Source organism: Neoarius graeffei, chromosome 22 (genome assembly GCF_027579695.1).
Source record: "Neoarius graeffei isolate fNeoGra1 chromosome 22, fNeoGra1.pri, whole genome shotgun sequence".
Classification (NCBI taxonomy): Eukaryota; Metazoa; Chordata; class Actinopteri; order Siluriformes; family Ariidae; genus Neoarius; species Neoarius graeffei.
Window position 1 is genome coordinate 24,578,226 of NC_083590.1, and position 13,052 is coordinate 24,591,277.

The window sequence follows — 13,052 nt, forward strand, 5'->3', positions numbered from 1 at the left end:
ATATTTAAATATGAACTAGCTCTTTAATTACTAGTGTATAGAATTTGTTGTTTTTTTTATTCTTTGCATTTATGAATTTTTAGTGTTTATTATTGTATATTTTTTGTCTTCTGCTTTATGTAAAATATGTATATTAGTCTTATTTAATTAAAGACCATTGATCATTGTTTGATTAAGATTGTACAATAAAGATCCTGTAACAGACATGCAATTAAAGGGGAACTGAAGGCAAATGTATTATCAAAATTCTATTTCTCATTTTATTAAATATCGGAATGCATTTTTGATCGCTATTTTGTCACCGCTATAGCAAGTTACAGTATGAGTGTTTGAAATATGCTCTGTAATATATCAGTCCATATGCCAAAGCGATGGCCGTAAACGAGATTCGCTGAGACCTGTGCGAGACATCGTAGGACGGAAGTAAAACGTACAGCGGAAATCAAAGTCACCAACATCTGCCAACGTTGTCAAAAGACGCGCGCGCCCTCTTTCGAACGCTGACGTAATCAAGCCGGAAGTTTTGTTTGTTTTGATAGCAATCAGGAAAGTTTGAAAAAAGTAGGCAGTAATCGTCATTTAAACGCGTTTTTGTGCAATATTTCGTTTGGAAAACAGTTTTCAAAATGGTGGCACTGACACCTGGCTGACACTTCACGTTTCGAAGTCTCGCACAAGTCTCGTGAAGATCGTGCGGATAAGCGACGCCTGCCGCGGACCAAACAAACTAAATTCAACACGGCTAAAAACCGAATAGGCCAATACGTATAATATTTAATTGCTAATACGAGCCACGATATAAGGTTACTAAAACCGAAAACATAATTGAATAACACGTTAATTAAGAAATAAAGCAAGTTTAAAAATGACTTCGGTTCTCCTTTAAAGAAAATGACTAAATGCCATTATTCTGGCCTCATGCCAAAAGGATCTGGGCTCTGGGCTCGCATGGACACAAGCAAGTCCTTGGTACAGTATATATACACACTAGTAGCAATGTTTTATATATGGGGGGGGGACTTAAAAGGTGAAGACGAGGAGTTGGGAGGCATTTGTGGCTGTGTAAAAGAGGTCCATCCTTCAAAAGTGAGTGTGAGGATATTTTTCTGGCCATTAGCATTACAACTCACAGTACAAGGGGACAGGGATATAGACTGCTAACATTATATTAAAGAATGTGAGTGAGTTAGTATTTTTGTTTCCTTTTTACCATTGCCACACCCATATCTCTAGCTGTCCCCTGAGTTTTGTTTTTTTTCCTATGCCTATTCCATCCATTATCTGTAACCGGTTATCCTGTGCAGGGTCACAGGCAAGCTGGAGCCTATCCCAGCTGACTACGGGCGAGAGGCGGGGTACACCCTGGAACAGTTGCCAGATCATTGCAGGGCTGACACATAGAAACAAACAACCATTCACACTCACATTCACACCTACGCTCAATTTAGAGCCACCAATTAACCTAACCTTTGGACTGTGGGGGGAAACTGGAGGACCTGGAGGAAACCCATGGGGAGAACATGCAAACTCCAGACAGAAAGGCCCCCGTCAGCCACTGGGCTCGAACCCAGGACCTTCTTGCTGTGAGGCGACAGTGCTAACCACTACACTACCGCGCCGCCCCTATTCCTAATCCTAATATTCAGACACTTCCAGAACTTTGTTGTCGGCTGCCTTTGGTCACAGTGCACTAAACGAATTAATCCTTTAAAGGAGAATTGAAGTCATTTTTAATCTTGCTTTATTTCTTAATTAATGTGTTATTCAATTACGTTTTCGGTTTTAGTAACCTTATATCATGACTCGTATTGACAACTAATTGCAATTAAATATTATACTTATCGGCCTGTTCGGTTTTTAGCCGTGTTGAATTTAGTTCGTTTGGTCCGCGGCAGGCGTCGCTTATCCGCGCGATCTTCACGAGACTTGTGCGAGACTTCAAAACGTGAAGTGTCAGCCAGGTGTCAGTGCCGCCATTTTGAAAACTGTTTTCCAAACGAAATGTTGCACAAAAACGAGTTTAAATGACGATTACTGCCTGCTTTTTTCAAACTTTCCTGATTGCTATCAAAACAAACAAAACTTCCAGCTTGATTACGTCAGCATTCGAAAGAGTGCGCGCGCGTCTTTTGACAACATTGGCAGATGTCGGTCACTTTGATTTCCGCTGTACGTTTTACTTCCGTCCTACAATGTCTCGCACAGGTCTCAACGAATCTCGTTTACGGCCATCGCTTTGACATATGGACTGATATATTACAGAGCATATTTCAAACACTCAGAACTTGCTATAGCAGCGACAAAATAGCTATCAAAACTGCATTCATATATTTAATAAAATGAGATGAATAGAATTTTGATAATAAAAATTTGCCTTCGGTTCTCCTTTAATCCTCAACAGCTCAGTTGTGTCCGACCTCAGGTCTAAGTCACTTTGGAGGAAAGTTTCAGCCAGATGAACAAATATATCCTTGTATCAGAAATCAGTAGAGAGAGAAACAAAGCAAAAAATAACAAATCCTAAGATTTCTAGAAGATGGAGGTTCAAAAACTTTACGTCTCCTTTTGGACAGGACTTTCAAGTTAATATTCAGAAGCCATCTTAGAAAGCACGCTCATCAATTCAAACCGGTTTTTCGACACTGATGCACCGACTGAAGAGGAAGAATAATTCATGTAAGGCTTTTTGTTTAATGATCATAATTACACCTTATCCAAATGCACTTTACTTTGAGATACATTTTGATAATTTATATGCTCTGTGGATAAAAACGGAGAGAAAGCACTACAAATCTATTGCTGATACTCTCATCCACACAGAGACTTAAAAAGGCCATTAGAGAACCTGATGACCTTTTCCAAGAGAATCAAGCCATTTCCTTCCTTCAGCTCATTTCTCTGGAGATCTGAGCATGTCACTGTACTTGATGCTTTGTTTGGACAGAAAAACTGACCTTGATACAATACAATGGTCGTTGTTTTCAAATCTGCGGCTCTCAAATGCGTCTTAGCTCCATGCTTATTAACATTTTCTGAAGAAAAGCAGCCTTTGTCTGAGCATGCTTATTTTGAGTAATAATAAAAATAACTTTTTTTTTCCATCAAGGGCATCCATTTTTATAACCATCACGAAGACATCATGAATTCAACAGGTGTAAAAGAAAAGCAGGAAGACGTCTCGATCGCTTCTTCACCCCCCCCAGTAAAGCCCGAGAACTGACTAACGTCAACTCCGATACTCATCTCTCTTACTATTAGGGATGATTTTCTGCTGCGATATACGGTTGGTGTTCTACACCCGGACATCTTCATGGTCTGATTTTTTTCCCCATCCGAGATACACTACCGTTCAAAAGTTTGGGGTCACTTTGAAATGTCCTTATTTTTGAAAGAAAAGCACTGTTCTTTTCAATGAAGATCACTTTAAACTAATCAGAAATCCACTCTATACATTGCTAATGTGGTAAATGACTATTCTAGCTGCAAATGTCTGGTTTTTGGTGCAATATCTCCATAGGTGTATAGAGGCCCATTTCCAGCAACTCTCACTCCAGTGTTCTAATGGTACAATGTGTTTGCTCATTGCCTCAGAAGGCTAATGGATGATTAGAAAACCCTTGTACAATCATGTTAGCACAGCTGAAAACAGTTGAGCTCTTTAGAGAAGCTATAAAACTGACCTTCCTTTGAGCAGATTGAGTTTCTGGAGCATCACATTTGTGGGTCGATTAAATGCTCAAAATGGCCAGAAAAATGTCTTGACTATATTTTCTATTCATTTTACAACTTATGGTGGGAAATAAAAGTGTGACTTTTCATGGAAAACACAAAATTGTCTGGGTGACCCCAAACTTTTGAACGGTAGTGTAGATATTTGCATTGCAAAAAAAAAAAATTTTTTTTTTTTAAAGGATAATATCTTGAATACAGTCAAATATATCTAGTGTTCCTTCAAGCACGATTACAATAAATCAAACCTCAGATTATTAAACATATTTCCAGACATTTTCTTTTTCAGTTTCTAAAAAGCTTTACATTTCTCATTCTATTGCCAGGTTATTGCTCCTTTCTCCAAACCAGTGCTTAAATGTAGCCAAGTTATTGCTATTTCAAGCTTCAACCTATAGCTGCAATGTTATAACAGGAAATACTACATAAATTTGACTGCAATTAAAATAGTTCCACTTGATAAGATGTTTTTTCTTGCAGTATATGGTCATTTCACTTCAACTGATTATATTTGTGAATTCTCTGTAATTTGGTGATAATTCATGGTCAGTAATAATGCCTAATAAACCTGTAATAATAAGCAATTGATCAGTTAAAATACTTTATACCACAGTGTTCTTGCATACTCAAATCTGATTGGCCAGAAGGCGTTGATTGATTTACTACAACAGTCGCTCGGACCGTAGTTCCGGCTGCTAGGGTTATATTAATGCACTAGACTATTGTTTCTGTAGCAACATCTTTCACAGGCAGGGCCGTTGACAGCTTTGGCTGGGCCCGGGACAAAATAATCTGAGTGGGCCCCCCCCAAATAATCTGAGTGCCCCCCCACACACACACACACATACGCGCGCACGCACATCGCCACACAGCAACCACCCACACCCAACCCCTCTTTTCACAGTCTCCATTCACTCCAACCCTTAAATAACAGGTATTCCAAGCCCATTATAACAGTCAACCATTTTATTTCAACATTTTTTACAGTTTGAACATTTCCTTAGTCTGCAACTATTCAGGTGCGAAATGCAATGCACCGGACTTTTGCTGTGGTAAAGTCAATAAGGTCATTGAAGTCCAGCTTCTTTGCAAGTTCGCGCTCTATAGAGAGCATAGCCAGCCCATTGAGCCTCTCCTGTGACATGTTTGAGCGCAGGTAGTTGATAAACCAAAATGATTGTTTACGGGATGGAACTGGGCCTCAATGAGAACGGAGTTATGGCTTTCCCAAAATCTGAACATAGAAGCATCACCACTAGTCACACACGGACTGGCCATTGGGAGTAGCGGGAGTGGTGGGCCGGTGGTTCAGTGTGGGCCGGCAGAGAAAAAAAAAAAAAACACAGTTGCGCGCTGGCCTTTAATATGATAAGCAATGTTAACAGTTTCTTAGCATTTCCCACCGGGAAAACTCCCGCTACTCCCGATGGCCAGTCCGTGTGTGCCACTAGTGATGTGTACAGTGAGTTTTTCAGTGTATTTTTTTGTCTTGTTTTTCATAAACGTCCTTTCCGTACTCGATTTAGAATGTTACAAAAAAAATTGACACCCTCCCAACCACGTAACATTAGCCTATCTGACCTGGGGGCTGACACGTTTATTACGGATAAACCAAAAGGATTACAACGTTCCCTGGATATAGAACTGGACCGAGAAGATTTCAAAATCTTAACGTGTAAGCAACAACAATAAAACAGAGGTTGTTTTATTCATTTAGGGCTTATTAGGCTACTTTCATTAATTGCGCTTTTCATACAGGCCTATCATTTTTCACTTGAGCAAGGGAATTGTTTGAAGAGTATCCAGTCTAAGCGAAAGTTTAATGTTTTGCAACAGACTAACCTCAAAACACCCCATTTATAGCCCATTCGTTACATTAAACTCTATCTAGCTGGCAATTTCACATGCCGTCGTATCTACACGGGATGATTTCCAACAAAATAAGGTTTAATTAACAAGAGGCAGCGTTCCACGGGCTTTCAGCTAACCGGAGTCCAGCTCAGCGCAGCTCAGCAAGCGTGCCTAAAACATTTGGATATGATTGCGGGCCAATGTGCTATTCTTTGCTTCATTGAGATATATGCAACACAGTGTTATTAAACCAATATGTTTATGAAATAATTCAATGCCCTGTGCATTTCAGTGTTCACTCAGTGTACCCTGCTATCCCCTACTTTATAATTATGAATGGCGCGTCGCGCGTGCTGGGGTTACATTACGGGGCTGGAAAAAAGTTATCTGTCTTACCTGGCTCAGCTGCCCCACTGCCTTCACCACCTGCTGCATCATCTGAATCTTTTCTAAAATATCTATGCAGCGAGCCCCTGAGGCTCTTGGCTTCTTCATCTCTTTTTCTCTTTTCTTTGCTCCTGACTTGTGCATGTTGGCAAACGGGCTCGCACGCTTATTGTCGAAGCGTTATGATGGAATAGTGCCGTGTTATTTGGCGCCTTAATCAAAGACCAAACCATTTCTGCATTAGGGGTGGTAGGTGGGTTCTTGAATCTATTTTCGAAGACAATAAAGGCAAAAGAACCAGAAATCATTCATTGAATGCAAATATAGCACATTTTTCTCCCCCAAATCAACACATTTTGAAATGAAACAGAATGATTAATGACATCTTCATGAGGGACCAGTTCTGGGCCCCCCCTCATGCCTGGGCCCGGGACAAAATACCCGGTTGTCCCCCCGTCAACGGCCCTGTTCACAGGGACTTGTACGGTAGACGCACCAAAACAAACAAACAAAAAACCCCGTGTCTGAAACCCGGCGCACATAGGCGATTTTCCGTCGCTTGCAACGTTTTGACGCAAGTGAAAAATTTCTTCGTGTGCGGATATTTGCGATGCCGATTTTTTGTTGCTTGCGACAGATTCACAGGTATCAAACATGCTTGATGTTCTGCAAAGCAAAAATAAATAAATAAATGAAAAAAATCGCCAGTCGCTGACTTGTTGCAAAGATATCGCCGCGTGTGCGTGTGATAGCCTCCAAAGGCTAAGCCAATTCCCGCCTGCGAAGTAGTCACGTGATTTCCATGTGATTTGCATCCAGCTCCCTAAATCGTCCACTGGTTGCAGATAACGCACACACGCAGCTACCCGAGAGGGGAAACCTGCGTCCAAAAATCAGAATATGCTTGTGATGAGAAGTCGCCCGTGTGCACCGGGCTCAACCGTTGATTCTCTAAGTAGATTCTCATTTAGCATTTCTGAAAGGAGTCTCCGGTGCGAGCACTTTGTAACAGTCACTGGTAAAGCTTTCAGAAAAAGAAAGTCTTCCGGATCGAGGAGTTTGAGCTTCACGCTGTCTCAGCAACTTCAGAATAACTATTGTTTATTGGTGTTATAACGCAAGACTAAGTAGCTAATTTATTTTGCACAGTTGTAATCGCTGGCACATTTCTGCGGTACAAGAGGAATAAAACACGCAGGGATGTCTAGTAATCAAATACACCATGCACTGAGAGGCTCCGGTTGAAATTATGGATTGTACTAGGTTGTGATGAGCAGCTCTGAAGAAAATAATACGACGTCAGTCACCGAAGAGAATCTATAATTACCAGAGCCTCTCAGTGCATGGGATATTAGATTGATATCCCTCATCAAAAAATTCCAAACTAAAAGTGCCAAGATTGAATCTTGGCATAAACTCACTGGAAGCAGCCATATTTAGCTCATCTGGACATAAGGCCGATGGCGTGGCGTCCGTCCGTTGTTCACAATTCAGTTAAATCCCATCTCCTCCGTCAATTCTCAACGGGTTTCCGTTCCGATTGTTTTGTTTGAAAGAACTCATCACTCCGCACAAAACTTGGTCGTTGTTTTGTCAAATTTTTTTCTAACGATTTAATTAGGCCAAATGAACGAATTTTCCAGGTCTCTCACTAGAATGTTATCTCCTCTCTCATTTTTCATCCGATTCCAGTTCTGATCGATGTTTTGCGTAGATCTTTCCTCAGCGAACAAAACATGCTCGTTTGTTGATTTTCCTGTTGTAAACAATTTGCTTACAACTTTATTTCCCGTTAAATCGTATCTCCTCTCAGTTCTCAGTGGATTTCAGTTCGGATTGTTTTGTTTGAAAGAACTTATCATTCTGCACTAAACTTGGTCATTGTAATGTCAATGTTTTGTGAACAAATTAGTAATTAGGTCAACTTCATGAATTTTGGGACTTCTCATTAGAATTGTATCTCCTTTCACAGTTTTCATCTGATTTCAGTTCTGATCGATGTTTTGGGTCGATCTTCCCTCGGGGAACAAAACTTGCTCGTTTGTTTGTTGATTTTCCTGTCGTAAACAATTTGTCGTGGAGGTTGGTCCTCTCTCGCATCGTCACACTTCAGTTCTGTTTGAGGTTTTGGTCGTCGTGGTTGTTTTGATGGAAGGCCAGATGAGCTACTACGGTACGTCCTTGATGTTCTGGTTGTTGTTTACATCTTTACATTTACACACTACTATTTTCCGTTTCCGGTTGAGAGTACACCATGTGCATTCTGGCTGCAGCTTCTCACCGGAGCTTTTTATTTTCTCTTTTGTTTTTCTTTCTTGTGTTTGTGTAGTTTGTTTTTGTCCGCCTGTTGTGGTGTAGCTCCGGACCCAGTTTTGGGCGTCGGTTCTCTCCAGGCCTTGGTTCGCCATGGGTGATGCCTGTGCTCCTCGCTATGGACTGCAGGGAGCTCGTTGTTCATTTTAACATCATGGTTGTCCAGCGCTCTGTGCGGCGGTGCTTTAGTGCTTGGCGTGATATTCCGAGCGATGTTGCTCGGCGGCATCGCAGCGGCTGTGCAGGCGGTTTGGGACGTACCAGTGCTCTGCATGGCGGTGCATCTGTGCTCGCTTTGTGGATCCATGGCGTGGTGTTCGGCGGCTGTGCTAGCGGTGTGGGACTTGTTTTCGTGCGTCTTTTGGTTTGACTGTGGCTGCTACACCATTGGAATGACATCCTGACCTTTAGTTGGTGGACTTTTTTTTCCCCCCTATAATTGTAAAGCAACCTTGGGTTTTGAGCAAGGCGCAATAAAAATTGAACTTATTATTATTATTATTATTATTATTACTACATCTGAGCAACCTTTGACTTGCACAAGCACAAATGTACCGTGTTATCGCCTGCCTCGCTCATGATACGTACAGTAGATCTACACACACAGAAATGCTCACAGAGCCACAGCTGTGACTCGAGTCAGCCGTATAGCTTGAAATTGTGACGTCAGTTCATGGTATATCCAGGATATACCATAACCGACTCGCACCATATCCATTTTTTTTTCATGTCACGAAATACATTGCTTAACGGTGGAACTATTTTATTTCACGTGAGCCATCTTTGGCCAATCCCTGCATGGGAATTTTTTGATGAGGGATGCAAAGGAAAATAATCAACGTCAGGGTGGTTCAACTTTGGGCCACATCACACCACCCCGTGTTTGGTTATTTTCCAAATAATATAACACCACGCCCTGTCACGCTGTGCTCCTTACTTGATTTATAAGCACCATCCTTATAGAAACCTGACTGAACTCTTGTTAATGTCCGAAGTTCACTTACCAGTATACGGCCAGCGAAACAGATGATGAGAATAAGAGTTAGCAACAGGAACGTTGTTCCGAATGACACACTCAGCACAGCGGTCCTGTGTGAGACGAAACAGTTCAGCTGTTACTTTTACAACTTAAAATACACATGCGCACACACACACAGGTAGTTCAATTTCTTTACGGTGACACTGAAAAGCATCAAAACATGAACTTTTAGACCCATTTCAGCTGAAAATAGGACCGTTATTACAACCCCGATTCCAAGAAAGTTGGGACAAAGTACAAATTGTAAATAAAAACGGAATACACTAATTTACAAATCTCAAAAACTGATATTGTATTCACAATAGAACATAGACAACATATCAATGTCGAAAGTGAGACATTTTGAAATTTCATGCCAAATATTGGCTCATTTGAAATTTCATGACAGCAATACATCTCAAAAAAGTTGGGACAGGGGCAATAAGAGGCTGGAAAAGTTAAAGGTACAAAAAAAGGAACAGCTGGAGGACCAAATTGCAACTCATTAGGTCAATTGGCAATAGGTCATTAACATGACTGGGTATAAAAAGAGCATCTTGGAGTGGCAGCGGCTCTCAGAAGTAAAGATGGGAAGAGGATCACCAATCCCCCTAATTCTGCGCCGACAAATAGTGGAGCAATATCAGAAAGGAGTTCGACAGTGTAAAATTGCAAAGAGTTTGAACATATCATCATCTACAGTGCATAATATCATCAAAAGATTCAGAGAATCTGGAAGAATCTCTGTGTGTAAGGGTCAAGGCCGGAAAACCATACTGGGTGCCCGTGATCTTCGGGCCCTTAGACGGCACTGCATCACATACAGGCATGCTTCTGTATTGGAAATCACAAAATGGGCTCAGGAATATTTCCAGAGAACATTATCTGTGAACACAATTCACCGTGCCATCCGCCGTTGCCAGCTAAAACTCTATAGTTCAAAGAAGAAGCCGTATCTAAACACGATCCAGAAGCGCAGACGTCTTCTCTGGGCCAAGGCTCATTTAAAATGGACTGTGGCAAAGTGGAAAACTGTTCTGTGGTCAGACGAATCAAAATTTGAAGTTCTTTATGGAAATCAGGGACGCCGTGTCATTCGGACTAAAGAGAAGGACGACCCAAGTTGTTATCAGCGCTCAGTTCAGAAGCCTGCATCTCTGATGGTATGGGGTTGCATTAGTGCGTGTGGCATGGGCAGCTTACACATCTGGAAAGACACCATCAATGCTGAAAGGTATATCCAGGTTCTAGAGCAACATATGCTCCCATCCAGATGACGTCTCTTTCAGGGAAGACCTTGCATTTTCCAACATGACAATGCCAAACCACATACTGCATCAATTACAGCATCATGGCTGCGTAGAAGAAGGGTCCGGGTACTGAACTGGCCAGCCTGCAGTCCAGATCTTTCACCCATAGAAAACATTTGGCGCATCATGAAACGGAAGATACGGCAAAAAAGACCTAAGACAGTTGAGCAACTAGAATCCTACATTAGACAAGAATGGGTTAACATTCCTATCCCTAAACTTGAGCAACTTGTCTCCTCAGTCCCCAGACGTTTACAGACTGTTGTAAAGAGAAAAGGGGATGTCTCACAGTGGTAAACATGGCCTTGTCCCAACTTTTTTGAGATGTGTTGTTGTCATGAAATTTAAAATCACCTAATTTTTCTCTTTAAATGATACATTTTCTCAGTTTAAACATTTGATATGTCATCTATGTTCTATTCTGAATAAAATATGGAATTTTGAAAACTTCCACATCATTGCATTCCGTTTTTATTTACAATTTGTACTTTGTCCCAACTTTTTTGGAATCGGGGTTGTAAAAATACACCCACGATTATATTACACCGTTGAACTTATTGACTCACTCTCATGATAAACAGCTGAAGACTTAATTTCTTTCCCTAAATAAGAGCATAGCCCTATAATGTGTTATAGCGCAACAGGTCATAATATTCATTCCCCAGTAGTGTTTTTGGTTTTTATTAGGAACGCAAACTGAACACGAATCACATAAAAAGAAGGGGGTGTGTGTGTGAATTTGACTCTGACTTCACTACACTCTGACGTTAATGTCACTGTTAATAAAAAGTGAAGGCAAGAAATAAGAGAGACTTAAGAGAGTCATGGTCTGTCACAGCAGCTCATTTAATGGTGCTATAAAATGGATATAATGACAGAGTGAGGAAGTGAGGACGCATTAGAGAGAATAGAGAGGGAAAATCAATGTGTGCTTTCAGATGTCTGAATGCGCTTCTGGCTGACACAAGCACAGTTAATTAGAATGATGGTGAAGTCGCGCAAAAGCTTTTTCTGTCCGAGTTCCTACATAAAAAAGGCCATCATTTCAGCTCTTTTATTCACAAAATCCATATCACTCTGCATCTGTATGCCTCTCTCACACATTGATCTTATCATTGTTGGTTTGTGTCTTCATCTTTCCCCCTACTCTGGCTCAGATAGCACAGCTAATGTGATAGTGTAGCTATTATGTCGAGCTAAATGGCTATTCCTAATTATTTTCTGATTATAGGACTAAGTGAGTAAGTGACTGAGTACGAGGACTTACTTTGGCAAAACCAAAACTTGCACGATGAAGATGCAGAAGAAGATGAAGCATGCACAGGAGACGTAGTACTTAAAAGCTGGCAAGGCTGTTCCTCTGTACTGTAAAGACATAAAATATGACCAAACTTATTATCATGAGTTATAATGGCCGAATCTTTAAATATAAAGCAAACATCCATGACACTTTCTAAGGGCAGCGTTCATAACACTTCATAACACTCCATGACTACTGATATAAAATATAAGAGATTATAAATTAAAGAATGCCGTTAGCCAAATTAAATACTCTGATGTCAGCACCTGAGTCATGTGACAGCTAGAGTTATGACAATTTCCGACCTGCCTTATTATTAGAACATCATGAGTCATATCATGGTGGCGATATGAAATATCTTGTCAAGTGAAGGTTTATTAGAAAATTATATAAAGCAATAACTTTTCTAAAATAAGCTCTGCAGTGTCTCCTGATCTCTACACAATTCTTTATTTTGGACTATTAAAGTTACTCGGAGAGGGACAGGGGGAAAAGTGGATGAAAAAAAAGGAACAGGACAATAAAAAATGAAAAGCAGAAGAAATATTTTTTAAATTTAATTTAAAATAAGAAAATGATGATTAAATATATATATATATATATATATATATATATATATATATATATATATACACACACACATCAACAAATCAAGCACAATTATACATGGTACAAAACACAAAAAATGAATGTAGTAGTCATGGCCTAATGGTTAGAGAAACAGCTTTGGGACCAAAAGGTTGCTGGTTCGATTCCCCGGACCAGCAGGATTGGCTTAAGTACCCTTGAGCGAGGCACCTAACCCCCAACTGCTCCAGCAAGACCAGTTGTGTCAAGAGTATTATCTTGACACAAGAGTACCTTGTGTCTGATTAGCCAAAGAAAAACCTGATGATGTGATTATCAGTCCAGGCATTGAACCTGACTGACAAAACACAAAAATATAAAGAGAAAAGCAAAATCCAAGAGTTAGGATACATTTTTAAAAGATACTGAAAAAAAAGAAAAAAATCACGAGAAAGATGAGCAGGCAAAAAAATATATATATATATATATATATATATATATATATATATATATATACACATACATACACACACAAAACCAATTCCAAAAGAGTTGGGACGCTGGGTAAAGCATGAAT

At 40.3% G+C, this 13,052-nt stretch overlaps 1 protein-coding gene across 2 annotated transcripts in view; it reads right to left on the minus strand.

The window, feature by feature from the left end:
• adcy2b (adenylate cyclase 2b (brain)) overlaps nt 1-13,052 on the minus strand; it is a 173,973-nt gene that overhangs the window by 54,670 nt on the left and 106,251 nt on the right. For both annotated transcript variants that reach the window (XM_060904680.1, XM_060904681.1), the window contains exons 14-15: nt 11,876-11,973; nt 9,285-9,369 (exon numbers count right to left, since the gene is read on the minus strand). In XM_060904680.1, coding sequence (XP_060760663.1) covers nt 9,285-9,369; nt 11,876-11,973 — 183 coding nt within the window. The remainder of the gene's footprint in view (nt 1-9,284; nt 9,370-11,875; nt 11,974-13,052) is intronic.